Here is a 15,317-nt window from a genome sequence, read left to right as displayed (position 1 = left end):
CAGAAGTGCTGTTTTTCTGATCCAGATGGTAAATGGCAGAGGGGTTGCTGATGCTGTGTGGGTGCTGTCTTTAACCATGAGCTGAAGTTTAAACAAGGACGACTCAATAGGACTATCAAGTCTATTGTGAATGATGGGTGCTTGAAGGCATTTGCAATCCAATCCAGCTCATAGAAGCAATGTTCACTTACGTGCAAAGCCCAGCACTGTGCTCACACATGGCAATTTCTGCACCATAAAAGGAGTTTTGATGGTAGAGAAGCTACAGGACTGGCCCTTGGAGCAGGTATGTCATTCACCATGTACAATAGATGTGGCAATTAACCTGTTAGCGCAATACTGGGATACTAGAAAATGCATAGGGTACTGCTGTGTCAAAGGAGGATAAGTTCTCATTTTCCTGCACTTCAAAGCCAATTGATTTTTATAATTTACTTTCAACCTTGCACTTCAGCTTCTTGAGGTAGGATTTGTTTACACAATTTTAGGGGTGGATTAGTTTTTTGTACATCCATGACTAATGCAGTTTAAGATGTTCTGGAGCATCCCTGACTTTTACAAGTAGCTTGTGATATGACTCAGGACCTACAGGAGATCTGCATCCCTTCAGACCAACATTGGGACAGGATACTGGATTCCCTAGGACCTCTGAACTGGCACTAAACATCTATATTTAAACAACTACATAGGCCTTAAGCTGTCTGAGGTCTGGAAATGTCTACAGAGAAAACATGGAACTGAGGCTACCAGATGAGACAAGATATCAAACTTGGAGACAGTCATGGTTCAACTGAGTTGCACCTAGAGAGAGATGTAGTCCCACCTGAGAAGTCCTCGGAAACCAACAACATCCATATGAGGTTAACAGATGGGGTCGCCCTTCCTTTTAGGGAGGCCCAGATATTTCTGAACTTCTGTGTCTTGAGATTGGTGTGGTTGTCTTGGAGTCCCTGGATGATCTCAGATGGCACTATAAGCCTTTGCGAGAGCAGCTCAGCTGAGATCCAGCTCTCCACTGACTACTCCACACAGATCCCAGTGTCTCAGACACCTAAAATTAAGTATCCGTATCTGGAGTTTAACCCGATGCTTAATTTGAGTGAAATGAATCTTATCTCTGAAAATCAACTGATTAGCTATGAGTTTAAGAAATTGATTGTTAAAATGATAACAATATTAATTATTTGGATTTAAATATAGATTATTTCAACATGTCTGCATGCTCCTTCACAAACCCAGCACAATACCACACACATACTTTTTTACCACATGATTTAAGGCATTTTGCTTTCACGCTCTCTCAGTTTTTTTGTTGTTTTGTTCTCCCTGAAAATTATTTATAAAATGGACTGTTTCCTAAAGACATATACACATGTATGCAGCTGAGGCATGGTCAGACTTCTGGCATTAGTTGGGCATTTATTTGGAAATTTATATATTGCCCCAGGGGAAACAAACAAACAAACAAAAATCAAAGATGTCATCCAGTAGAAACTAGTTGTTAAAAGAAGTTTGCAGTTCTAAGGTGGTTTGTCAAGTCAAACACCTCCAGTAAATGCCTGAGCATCTTCCAGTTGTTTGCTGCAGCACAAATGCCAAAACCTTTCCCATGTTAAAGCTAAAACTAGTTTAAATATCACCAGTTTTCCGCAAGGGTGAGGCACTGCGCTATTGCAAAGCCATTAGCTTTAGAACATGGCCTCCTACAAAACTGTGTGAGGGTTCCCGGACTGTAAAGTGCTTAGATACCATCGTTGGCATAGTAAAGGTAATCACAAGGAAATGGACCTAACTTATTTCTAGTTTGGTCAATATTGCATTCAACCACTTCTCAGATACCTGACGGGTGAATTAACTCATCTTTCTTATCTACCGCTACGTGACTATTTACTACAGTGATGAGCACAGTGCAAACAGATGGGTCGTCTGGAAGAAGAGAGATCTACTGGAATGACCTTTCTGGGTGTTGAGGGTTTCCAGTGAGGAATTGTCTCAGCCTCTACTGCAGAAAAATAGGGGAAGTGGGCTAAACACTGATATCTAGACCCCTTTTCTGGGTACAGAGTGGGTAAGGTAGGGTACAGAGTGGGGTAGGGTAGGGTAGGGTAGGGTAGGGTAGGGTAGGGTAGGGTAGGGTAGGGTAGGGTAGGGTAGGGTAGGGTAGGGTAGGGTAGGGAGTGGAAATAAATGTACATCTCTGTGAGCTCTGACCAGACTTTGGCAATGAATCCAGATTTTGTCATGTTTCTGTGGATTGGCAATCTTTCCAGGAAAATGGCATGCAACAGATGAAAGGCATCATGAAGTCACTCAGAGATGATGCCCAGCAGAGCCACAGATCACTCAAGCAGCAAACAGCATGGCTTAAAGGGTGGGAACAAGAAGGTTTCACAAACAAAACAGCCTTCCCTTTCCCCAAACCACTTTTCTACTGAAACCACTAAATGTTAATGAGTTTACTAGCCCTCTAGAAATGAGGGCAGGTAATTGCAATGTTACTCACAGGATTCAAGATCAAGTTTACCACATTTAACTCAGAAGAAAAGCCAATTATGGTGGCTCAACTCACTGGAGATACTGTAATATGTAATGAAAATATACTTTTAAAAAAAGAAAAGAAGAAAGAAAAAAGCAGTTTTTGATAAGCAGTTCTAGAAGTCCAGGTCATCCTGGTCAATCTCATCAGAGCCTGCTTTCTTTTTAGAAGACACAACTTCATCAGTATGTTCAGCCTCCTTTGTATCTGCACCTGCAGCATCTGCCTGGCCCTCATCACCCAAGGGATCAGTGCATGAAGATGATTTGTCCTCTTCTTCCTCACTCTCAGGATACATGTGTGAGGGTTTGCTGCTCTCATCACTTTTAGCCTCTCCATTGGTGTGGTTGCTCACGGGGTTATTGTCATCTTTGTGTTCCTCTTCACCTTCACCTTCATCTTCACCTTCACCTTCGTCTACAGAACCTTTCTGGGATTGCTGTGAGAAGTTTCCCACAGAAGAATAATAAGAAAAGGCGGCTGCTTTGTTCAGAGTCTCTAGTCTTTTGCTGCGTTTTTTGCCTTTGGCCTTTAAGTCTTTCTCAGAAACCTTGTTGTTGCCTCCATCTTGGTGTTTTTCATGTGCATTGCCAGGGTCATCACTGGGAGGTTCTTCATCATTCTCATCATATTTGTCATCTCCTTCACTGTTTTTTTCCTCCTCAGCTGAACATGCCTCATTTTGTGACTCTGGATTTGTATCTTCCACTGCCTCACCTTCATCCTGCTCAGCTTCTTCACTTCCTTCTGCAGCATCTGCAGCATTGTTGCCACTTCTACAGCCATCAGCATCTCCTCCACCTTCAGATGTCTCTTCCTGATCATCAGCCCCAATGTCCTCATCCTCTGGCTCCTCTGCTTCTTCAGCTTCGTCATCAGCTTCATCTCCAGCTTTGGATTTCTCTTCGGTTTCCTGCTCTTCATTTTGAGTTTCTTCTTCTTCCTCTTCCTCAACTGCTTCTTCCTCCTCTTCCTTTGCTTCTTCCTCCTCTTTTGCTTCCTCTTCTTCCTCTTCTGCTTCTTCCTCCTCTTCCTTTGCTTCTTCCTCCTCTTCCTTTACTTCTTCCTCCTCTTTTGCTTTCTCTTCTTCTTCTGCTACTTCATCCTCTTCTTTTGGATTTTCTTCCTCTTCTTCCACTTCCTGCTCCTCTTGTTTTGTTTCTTCCTCTTCTGCTTCTTCCTCCTCTTCTTTTGGATTTTCTTCCTCTTCTTCCATTTCCTGCTCCTCTTGTTTTGTTTCTTCCTCATCTTCTTTTGCTTCCTCATCCTCCTTTGTAACTTCTTCTTCTTCCTGCACTTGTTCCTCTTCCTCTCTTGTTTCTTCCTCCTCTTTCATATCTTCCTCTTCTTTTTCTCTTTCTTCCTCTTCCTCCTTCACTTCCTCTTCCTCTTCCTCTTCTTTTGCTTCTTCCTCCTCCATTATGTCTTCCTCCTCCTCTTTTGTTTCTTCTGCTGCTTCTTCTTTTATATCTTCATCTTCTTTCTCTTCAGTTTCTCCCTCTGCTTCCTCTTTTATTTCCTCTTCTTCTGCCTTCACAATTTCTTCTTCCTCTTTCTCTTCTTCCTCCTCTTTTTCTTCTTCTTCTTCTCTTTCTTTTATGTCTTTCCCCACTTCTTCTGCTTCTTCCTTTTCTTCTTCTTTGGTTTCTTCATCTTTAACCTCATCCTCCACCTCACAGTTTTGACTCTCTGATATTTCAGGTCCTTCTCCATCTCCGTTCAATGTTGAGCTGCCCAACTCATTTAATTCTGGCTCCTTTTCTTCATTGCCCTCCACTTCCATTTCACTTGGCTGGAGTTCACCTTCATCATTCTCCTCATTTGGATTGTCGTTTTCTGCTGCTTCTTTGTCAGAACTGCAGGGAACTGTTTCGACGTCCTGGGCTGCTTCTGAGACACAGGCTTCCTCATCATTTTTCTTCAGCCTCAAGATTTGCTGTAAATCAAATGCTTTCACGACTGGAGCATTTGTGGCCACCACGGGGTTTCTTGTGGGCTTGGAAGCCATTTTTTTCCTCACACAAGAGTCACATGGGCAATATTCCTCCTCACTCGTTTGTTTACTAATACTGGCCTCAAAAGCTGCACTAAATGCTCTGTCTCCATCTATATCAAATGAGAAGTCTGATGTGTCCTCTAGCCTACTCTGAGTTCCAGTCTTATCGCTGAAGAGTGACTTTTTATGCATGGTCTGCAATCGCCGTCTCCTCTGCTCAGTTTGGAGTGTTGACTCACGCTTGAGTGGTTCATCTGGAGGTCTTGGTGTCTTCTTCCCTGCTCTGGTTTTGATCTTCCTCAGCTCCTTCTCTATGCTTTTTTGTATCCTTTTGCTCACTTCCTCCTTCAGCTCCAGTATCATTTCATCCATCTGCTCATTGTTCTGCAGGTTCCACCTGACTTTGAACTCATTCATGGCACTGACATAGTGAGCCATGAACTCCTTCTCAATTTTCTTGAGCAGTTTCAGGACCCAGACTGGGTCCGGATCTGCTGAATTTTGCTGGACAAGGGATGTGCCCACATTGGTGGCCACATTGACACTGGGCTTTGGGTCATTTGGAGACTCTTTTTCAAGTTGCTCTTCCAAATCAGCCTTCAGTTCTGTCCCACAATCACCATCATTGATGTTTGTATCATCCATAGTGTCTAGCTGATCAGCTTCCTCTGTAAGATTTTCTTTTGGGAGTTCATCATTTACAGCTTCAGCTTGTTCTTGCTCTTCATTTTCAGCTAATTTGCTGTTTTCTTCATTTTCAGCTAATTTGCTGTTCTCTTCATTTTCATTTTCTCCCCCTTCCTCCTGACCATTTTCACAGTTACTGCACTGATCCTCCTTATTCTCTTCTGCCTCCTGAACCAGAGATTCCTCTCTAGTACAATGTGCCGTTTCCTCATCTTTCACTCTTGAGCAGGCTGTCGAAGGTCGGGATGGCTGCTCTTCCTCTTTACTTTGCTCCTCAGCCTCAGTCACTTCAGTACCAGTCTCTACATTTTCCACTTGTCCAGCTGATTTGAATTCAACAGTTTTCTGTGCCGTTAAACCGCAGTCCCTGGCACCAGCAGTGCTCTCTTCTCCTGAGCCACCAGAACCACTGCTAACATCAACCCCAGAGGAGGACATCGGTGTGAAGTCATGATCTACAGATTTGAGGTCTTTAAACCCAGAGGCTGTCTTTGCCGGGTCACTTGCCTCTTGACCTGAACTTGGACCACTTTTTTCAGCTGTGCATCCAAACCACAAGGCTTGAAAAATATTTAGCAGCTCCATATACCTTGGCTTATTCAAACCTTTTGATTTATCTGATGGATCATCTGACTCTTCATCAAGGAGCTGGAGACTGGCAAGACAAGTAATCAAAATGTTGGCAGAGTTACTCAATTTTCTCCCCATAGTGGGGGACACTTCAGGCAAACTGTTTGATCGGTCAAATTTTGTTTCATGTTTTGAACTGAGCAAGGCCTTCATGATCTGGACAGAAGTCTGGACAGAGGTTGGCAGGTCTCTTCTGTTGTTTTGGCTAGACGTAACTGACTGGCTGCATTCTGCCTGGTCAGCCTTGGCAGCTTCGGACACAACCTCAGCGATTTGTTCCTCATTCGCACATTCTTCAACCTCTTCAATAATAGCAGTGCCTTCTGCTGCCTCTTTCTCCACTTCATCCTTTGCCTCATTTTCAAGCTCTTCCACATCCTTCTTCTCAGCTTTTTCAACCTCTGAGGTTTCCTCGGCATTTGTACAGTCTGATACCTCGGTGGTTGCCTCTACACATTCCTTTTCTGCGTCATCCTCCATTTCATATTTCATAAGCAATGTTTCTGAAGGGATTTTACTCAGCCATTCTTGCACAACTTCTTCTGGAGATGTGTTTGGTAGAGCGGATGGCATTAAATCACCCCCTTCCTCCTGTGTGTCTGTCCCTTCTAACTCTTCCTCCACTTTTGTGTTGCAAGAGTCATCGATCTCTTTATTCTTCTGATCATTTACTTCCTCTGCAGCTGATTTAGACCCATAGGATGTTGCTTTGGAGGAATCTATGATTTCTTTCTGTTCTTTTCCTGTGGTCAGCACAGATTCAGTACCTATGCTGCTAATGGAGGAATTCTTCAACATGGTTGACCGTATTTTTTTACTGTTTGGCTTTCCTTTTGGAGGGGCAGGGCAATGCATACTACGTACGGACAAAGTCTCAGACAATGATGCTCGGCTGGAGTTTGACATCCTCACATGAAGATTTCTAGTTTTTATCTGCCTCGATTTTGAAGATTGAGATATATTTGATTGTGAACACCTATCATCACTTTCCTGGGAAGTCTGTGTCAACAAGCTTTTATCTTTTACTTCTGACTTTGAAGAGACTCTTGAGGAGACACTTGCTGGATTTCCATTCCTGATCCCAGTCTCAGCTGAGGGGTCACCTTTTGAACATACACTCTCACTCATACTTCCCTGTCTTGAAGAAGGGGCCTCTGAATTAATCTTGGAATGACCCTCTTCAGCTTTTCCATTAGGCCTTGAAACACTTGAGCAGAGGGATGATGGCTTGCTGTTTTCTTCTCTATGGCTTCTCTTCTTTGAGCTTTTGGAGGCTTCACTGATGGTACTTTTCAAGCTTTTCTCTTCAGTAAAGCCTGCAATGGCCTCTGCTTCACTGGTAGATGAAATGTTTGATTGAAAAGATCCTGAGTTATGAGACGTGGGGTCTCCAATAGATTTTTTCTTGATTTCACATGAGCTTTTGGAGTAATTAGATGCCCTGCTGCATGATCTCAGATCATCCGCATGTAGAGAATTCTTTTTATTCTGAGTGGATTCAAGTGAAGACACAGACATTTCAGACTGTGCATCCAAATGAATGTGGTTGTGTTTGCTCCTTTTGGATCCTCTGGAAGAGCAAGAAACATTGCACAGAAAGACCTCATCACTGTCACTTCTCTTGCTATTCCTGTCACTAGCTCTGGAATGGGGGGTTCCTTGTGTAGAGCATCGTTCACCTTCACTGCTCTCTTCTCTAATTGATTGGCTGTGTTTTGTTTTTGCTGATACTGAGCTGACTTCATTGATTTCATTTTCTTCTTGTTCTGCTTCAACCTCTTCACCCTCTTTCTTAGGGCAGGACTCACTGGAGAAGGAGGAGACCACTACATTGTCATCAGAGTGGTCATCCTGTTCACTCTTTGCTCTCGGAGCAGTACAGTTACTAGAGTTGCTGTGCACGCTGTTGGCAGAAGTGGAGCACCTAGTGTTATCTTCTTGATTTGCCTTCTGAAGGCTGGAGGAGGACATGCTTCTGCCCACACTACTTGTTTCCTCACAAATATTCTTCTTGCTCTGTCTGGACTGCAGAGATGACCTTGACATGACACTCCCAGCTCTGCTGCTTTCCATTTCTTCCACATCTTCTTTTAAGCACTTCACAGAGGAAACTTCAAAACAACTTTCATCTTCATTTTGTGAATTGGTTTTGCTGGTCTCATGGTCTTCAGGGGCGTCTTGAGTATCCAGGTTGTTTTCACAGCTTGAATGTGACATTACACCCAATGATGAAGGTCTCTGACTATTGCTCGTGTTTGTCCGAGTATATTCTCCATTGGAAGCACCTGTAGACAAATCACTTCGACACACACACTTTTTAATGGATCGATACGCCACTCTGTTCTCTATAGTCTCTGAGTAGGAAGAGGACTCTTGCACAATGTGCTCGGAGAATTCCTCGCTGGATGTTGTGTGGAGGCTATCCACAGATGCCATTTTTTTGTGGACTATTCTCCTCCGGGAAGATGTGCTGGAGCATGATGATCGTGTGTGCCAGGTGCTTCGTACACTGGGCTCTTCCCTCTGGGATGTGTGCATGGGATTTTTCCAAATGTCATAGTCCTGGTGTTTCTTGCCACAGCTATGACAATGAGCCTCGTCACATTCTGATTCCTCAAGTTTTGACATGTAAGAGTCGATATCACAGGGATATAATGACTCGTCTGCTTCTGAACTGGCTTCTGGGTTCATTTTCTGTATGCGGTCTACTCCACTGTCCTCCTCTACACCTGATTCTTCACAAGGCATCTGGTTCATCAGATTGGACTTCTTGATCTGGGTGGACCACTGCAAAGTCTCGTCATTTAGCAAGCGGAAGCGGACTTTCATCTCAACAGACAAGCTACCATCCTTGTTCACATGTACCCGTTTTTCTATGTCGTCATTGACCAAGGAATGGACCAGGTCCCCAGGTTTTGCGTGAGAGCAACTGTTTGAGAAAGGTGCGCCATTATCCGGTGAGGTGGCCAGACCATTAGGATACGACTTCTCTGATGATAAAGAAAATCTCATTGACCTATTGCTTGATGCTGACCGTGGATGTATCACACTTTTTTTGGTTTTCAGTCCAAAGTTCACTGGAGTTCAAAATAAATAGAGACAAGAAAGATGGAGAGAAATGTTAACTCATATAAAGATGACACGAAATACATAGATCAAACCCTCAACATAGTGAATACTAATATTTCATTAAAGCTAAGCCTATGCCAGTTGACATAGTTAAAAAATTTGGCTTTGATTAAGTGATCGTCATAAATATTAAGTTTTGAATGGTCTGTATTAAAATCTTCTATACCTTAACTTTATTATGTTTTTCATCTAAATTGAAACACAAACACTTTTTTAGAAGTTGTATTATGTGCATGCCAGGAAGAAAAAATATATATATTTACAGAGCACTTTGGTCTCAAAGTTTCTTTATTTTATCACATTGCAAATAAACCTTTATTTAACTGTACATGTTTTCTTTCTTCTTATTCAGTCAGAGGAAAATACATGGAAGAGTGACCTTCTTTCTTAGCTAGAGGTCAAGTGTCACATGTTTACTGTACATCATCTACTTCTCCACTCACATGCCAGGAGACACACGTGTGGCCATGGTGACCAGAGCAGCACTCAGTCCCTGTAGGGATGTGCCACTATGAACAATTATAATGCTTATTAAAACATACGGGACAAATGCAAAGGGAATTGTAAGCTGATGATAGTTACAAAGAGAAATAGTGGTAGTTATAGAGTAAAACAGTGGTAGAAAGGGAATTTTAAGAATTGCAATCCGAAGCACATCTCTGTGGCCCAGTGCAGTGATCTGCATAGATTTATTGAGGTCCTAGACCCTTCATTTCAAGCAGAGTACATTGCATTCATGCTGTCTTGCTAGATATGCATCTATCTTGCTTCTCGTACATGTGTTTGTTCAAAGTTTACTTTTATATATCTAGAAAACCATCTGCCTCTGTAGGCATACGGATAGACAGCTGAATGGAGGGCATTTTATAAAGGAAGCATTGAACAGGGAGCATACTAATCAAGATCAATAACACACGGAATAGCTTCTCTGTGACCATCCTTATGCATTCAAACTGACATGTTTGCTCCGTTTCTTGATGGACAAAGAGTTTCTGTTTGTTCCCACCCCTCTCTCTCGTCCTTTGTGTCTCAGGCAGGGAGTGTGGGATGCCTCTGTCCTTAATTTTCTACAACTAGTTGCCAACAAACAAGTGAATCTTCCCTGGCTCCTGGTATTGACGATAGAGAGAGACAGGTGCACCTCCAGAGCACACTTCACTTCATCCTAAAACAAATCCCTAATATAGGAGAGATGAACTGAACTCGAAACGGGAAGTTTCTCTTCATAGACTACTGAAGGTGGTTGATCTAATTACCTTAGATAACTCATGATGAAGTGCCTAAGAAACATCATCCTGAATAGCCCATAATATAGTCCTTCGTGAACATAACTTTTCCGTTAAAAAAATGTTTTGTTCCCAAAGGGCTATGCTGAAGCTGTAACCTGCAGGGCAAACACAGAGCATCCTCTGGTGCAGGCAGATGCAGAAGTACAGACATTATGTGACAGACAGACAAGGGGATAGAGGATTCGTGGGAAATCTCAGGGGTTTGGGGAGTCTCGGAGGCAGACACAGGAAAGGAGGGAGTTCTGGAAGGAAAAGGAGACACAGAGATATGAAAGAGGAAGGGAAGTCAGCCAGACATGGGGAGCATGTAGAAGAAAGACTGGAGGGTGTAGGGAGGAAATCCTAGAAGGAAACCAGAGAAAAAGAAGGGGAGGATGGAAGCCCTGGGAGGCAGAGAGAGGGAAGTACATTTTCCACATGAAACCTGCACACTGGGGCAGTACAATGGGTGCCTGTAATCTCGCTGTTGTGGGACACAGGCCTGGACACGGCAGTGCAATATGCCCCAGAATTTTTCTTACTTTCATTGTTCTCGTTGACATTGTTGCCGTTGGAACGGGGACCCAGGTCAGGCAGCTTCTCCACCGAGTGTTTCCTCAAATTCTCCATCGATACAGGTTTAAATGGCTCCCGGCCCACACACACCAGCACGTTGGGGCAGTGAAGCAGAGCCTGCATGCTGTCGATCTGGAAAGAGAAGAGCAAGTGGATCACCAAGAGCAAGTAGAGCAGAACTAGGTTTTACCTTCCACGTCCAGAATCCATTGACATCTAGATCTCACCTAGAACAAAACAAACATGGTTCTGGAGAACTTCAGGGTCTACCTGTTGGCAGGCTCTGTTGCAGTATTCTTCCATTGAAAGAGAAGCTCTTCTATGTTTTAATCAGATCTCCTAAGATAGAGAAAGGGTGGGAGACATTGCCTAAGAGAGAAGATATCTCATTTATTACAAGGTTTTACATCTTCTGGGAAAGATTTGAGCATAATCAATGTAGTAATGAGGAAGGGGATGGAACTGGAGGCTTTTCAGTTTCCCTTACAGAGAATTATACCCTTTAATTCCTCTAATTCCTATATGGGACAGCAATTATTCCCAGATAAATGCTATATTCCAGACTGATCATTAGTTCTCTTCCTTCCTCTGCTCAGGAAGGGACAAGAACTGTCACTTTTCCTAATATTACCTCAAATACTGTCTCAAATATTACCACAAGTGTTGCCTCAATGCTGGACAATGTGGGACGTTGCCCCTTAGTATGAGAAGTGCTTGTGAAGGACTCTCTCTTCCTCCATGAGAATCCAGGCTTACACGCAGCCTCTTCCTCTTCACTTCATGACCTGTGTCTGGATTGCACACCAAGTCCTTCATGTCAGCTGCAGCTTGGAACAGGGAGCTGGGCTAGATGTGGCAGGAAGCCGCTTCTACCCAAATACAACTTTTACCTGGGTCTGAGCAGGAGTCAGTCTTATGACGAGTACTGGCTGGACAAAGCCTGGACCCCTCTTCCATCTTGCTTCTGCAATCCCTTATTTGTAGGATTCATAGAATCATAGAATGTCCTGAATTGGAAGGGATCCACAAGGATCATCAAGTTCAAATCCTGTCCCTGCACAGGACAACCCCAAAGTTCACATAATGTGTCTGAGGCTGTTGTCCAACTGCCTCTTGAAAATTATTGGGCTCGGCGCCATGACTACCCACCTGGGGAGCATGTTCCAGTGCTCCACCACCCTCTGGGTGAGGAACCTTTTCCTAATGTCCAACCTGAACCTTCCCTGGTACATCTTTCTGCCAAGACTGAAGTTAAGTTACAGGGAAACCACTTGTTGGCTTCTGAAAGTATTAGAGGGCTCTCTTGCTGTCTGAGAGGGCTTCAGAGTGGCCAACATTTGTGCTGTCTTCACAATCTGGCTAGGATATTCCTTCCTTCTCAGACTGCTACCTCAGGAGAACATCTCTAGAGCACATGGGGACTCACCAATGAGAAGTGACCATGCAATGGGCTACCAAGATGTTAGCTAGCACCAGTGGTGGGCTGAGCACTGTCTTGCCCATAAGATGCACCCTGACCTCACTGTGTCACTTAATCATCGGTCCTTTAACTAACAGCTGAGTATGGAAGAGAAAGATCTCAGAGCAGCTGTGATGACAGTTCTGCAGATGTCACACCTGCCTGGCATAACAGTGCACAAAGAACGAACCTCATGCTCTACATTTTGCTATAGCAAAGGAATGCAGAATCGGTTCCCCTCCAGAGCCCAAACCCTTAGTTTGTTATATGCTTCTGGGGTTTTCTGAGATTAATAAGTACCACCAGGGCTTTGAGGAATATTAAAGATAATAGTGCTGGATCTTTCACAAAGAAGAGGAGGATGAGTATTTAGAGGGTGAAAGAACAAGACAGGGACAGACCGAATCACACTCATGATCCAGTTAAATACTTCTGGAAATTTTTCTTACAGTAAAGCATGTGGCATCAACTTTTTAGTGGGAATGAACTACACTCCCATTGTGTTCCCATTAGTTTTTATTTCCTCTCTGCACTATAGCAACACTTACAACCTGAGGCCCATTGAGTTTAGTGTTATAAAACCCACAATAAGAGCAGCTCTGCTTTCTAAAGCTCACATTAAGCATCACAAAGCTCCTGAGTTAGTGTGAATAGCACCATGAAACAGAAACGAAAAATAACCCACAAATCTCACTCTCTGTCTACTGCTTGTCACTTGTCACTAAATCCACTTTTTGTCTGCATATTTCTAAAGGAAACATCTTTTTAGCTCACTCAAATAGTGTATAGAAAGCCTGTAATTTTATAAATGACAATATTTTGAGTAGTTTTTTGCTACCTGTATATTTCTTTTCCTTCTTTACTTTCCTGGTCTTTTTCATTTTCTTTTTTATTTGTTTAGTGAGATCTTTCACCATGTCCTCATACAAGTAGAAAGAAAGTGAATGTGAAAATGGAGAAAGATAAAAAGAGGGAGAGAAGGCATGAAAATAGACATGAAATCCCTTTTGACCCTAAGGTAAAACAATCTGCCTTTAAAACCCCACTAGTTTCAGGAACTACTCTTGTTCACAAAGGACTTTTTTTTTCAGTGAAAGGTATTTTTTGCCCAGGATATTTCCTCACACATACTGTGTCTGTATATAGGTACTTCAATCACACTCATCACCGCTGTGTTGTGTGTGCAGAAAATAGATGGTGCCAGTGACACAGCTTCAGGAATCAATGGAGCCGAGCCAGATGAGTTATTGAATTTATATATACTGCACAAACTAAATCCTTTCATGTAGAATACACTTGTGTTATGTGATTTAAAATAAAGGGTCTATCACGTAGTATTTCTGGCATCGTCTGCTCTTTAGCAGTTTTTATACCTATAACAGCTTTTCTTCTGAATATCTTGCAAGATTAATCTCTTTGAGTTAACAATTGTAGAAATCAAACTAAATTTGGGAAATCATAACAACGCTTCATTGCTAAAAACATTTTGTTAGTTGTAAATACAACTGAATGTCTCCTCAGGGTTAAATAAATGGTTTTTCTCACGCTGATTTGGTTTAACGCAAAATCCGCTCTGTCAGGGCAGTACCATGCCATGGAGTTGGGGTGAAAATTTGTCTCAGGTTGCTCAGCACAGACCTTTCCCACTTTGCTGCATGAATCACACAGAATCACACAGAATCGACTGGGTTGGAAAAGACCTCAGAGATGATCAAGTCCAACCCTTGGTCCAACTCCAGTCCATTGACTAGATCATGGCACTAAGTGCCATGGCCAATCTCAGTTGAAAAACCTCCAGGGCCGGTGAGTCCAGCACCTCCCTGGGCAGCCATTCCAATGCCTGACCACTCTCTCTGCACGGAATTGCTTTCTAATCTCCAGCCTCAATTTCCCCTGGCAGAGTTGAAGCCCATGCCCCCTTGTCCTATTGCTGACTGCCTGGGAGAAGAGCCCAATCCCCACCTGGCTAGAACTGCCCTTCAGGTAGTTCTAGAGAGTGCTGAGCTCACCTCTAAGCCTCCTCTTCTCCAGACTAAACAAGCCCAGCTCCCTCAGCCTCTCCCCACAGGGCTTGTGTTCAAGTCCCTTCCCCAGTCTTGTTGCTCTTCTCTGGACCCGCTCCAGCACTTAGTCTCTTTCCTGAGCTGAGGGGCCCAGAACTGAACACAATACTCCAGGTGTGGCCTCCCCAATGCAGAGCACAGGGGAAGGATCACTGCCCTTGTCCTGCTGACCATGCTAGTTTTGATACACCCTCTCAGCAACACATCGCTGCCTGGGCTACACAAAGGACACCTGTCTTCAGGGGAATCAATATGGCATTTTTTACTAATGCTAAATTATCTCTAAGCAGCCTGTTCCCTGTCAGGTGTTTGGCAACTTGAAGCTCGCTCAGCGCATCACAGGGTGAGGTCCATGAGTTGCGTCTCAGACTTGCTTCTTTTTAAGGAATATGTAAAAATTATTTTTAATATGAAGGGATCTGATCCTGAAGCTGCAGGTTGTGCCAGTGTCTGTTGTTGCTCCTGAAGATGCTGAGTGAAATATTGGCCCCATTTCAACCAGAGGCAGAATTTCCCCTGGCTTTGCTGAAGTTTGCATTGCACTGCTTATGACCAGGAGCCAACATGAAAACTGGAAGCTTTCTTTTGTTATCCTGCAAGAGAAGTGATCCTGTTCTTCTGCTTGGACATAACCACCATCAGACAGAGTTATTATGACTTATGAAACTGCATTTTCCATGCACTTTCTGTTATTGATTTTCACGCTGGTGGAGGAAATAGGATATATCAAACAAAAAAAATGGTGAGGTGGCTTGAGAAATAAAACTGCAAGATTTGGCAAGAACACAATGGTGAAAAGCAGATGCAACAGCTATCCATATTTCAGAAACACATGATCCCCAGAGAAAGAGATGAAATATTAGATCTGAATAAATTATGAGAAAATAATCTGATGTTGAAGTGCTATTCAGGATAGGTAAGAGGTGGGAATGCAGAGAGGAAAGTGAGAATTTCAGCGTATAGGATGTTGTTC

The 15,317-nt window shown here is 43.2% G+C and overlaps 1 protein-coding gene across 1 annotated transcript in view; it reads right to left on the bottom strand.

Moving 5' to 3' along the window:
• Positions 1-2,651: 2,651 nt before the first annotated feature.
• RP1L1 (RP1 like 1) overlaps positions 2,652-15,317 on the bottom strand; it is a gene marked incomplete at its 3' end in the record, with an annotated part of 29,701 nt that continues 17,035 nt past the window's right edge. Inside the window, exons 3-7 of the mRNA XM_082048986.1 lie at positions 10,789-10,954; positions 7,139-8,926; positions 4,149-6,592; positions 3,834-3,992; positions 2,652-3,449 (exon numbers count right to left, since the gene is read on the bottom strand). Coding sequence (XP_081905112.1) covers positions 2,652-3,449; positions 3,834-3,992; positions 4,149-6,592; positions 7,139-8,926; positions 10,789-10,954 — 5,355 coding nt within the window. The remainder of the gene's footprint in view (positions 3,450-3,833; positions 3,993-4,148; positions 6,593-7,138; positions 8,927-10,788; positions 10,955-15,317) is intronic.

This window comes from Streptopelia decaocto (assembly GCF_964273445.1).
Source record: "Streptopelia decaocto genome assembly, chromosome: 3".
Classification (NCBI taxonomy): Eukaryota; Metazoa; Chordata; class Aves; order Columbiformes; family Columbidae; genus Streptopelia; species Streptopelia decaocto.
Note: the sequence above shows the minus strand (reverse complement) of the source record. Positions and strands in the feature narration are given on the sequence as shown.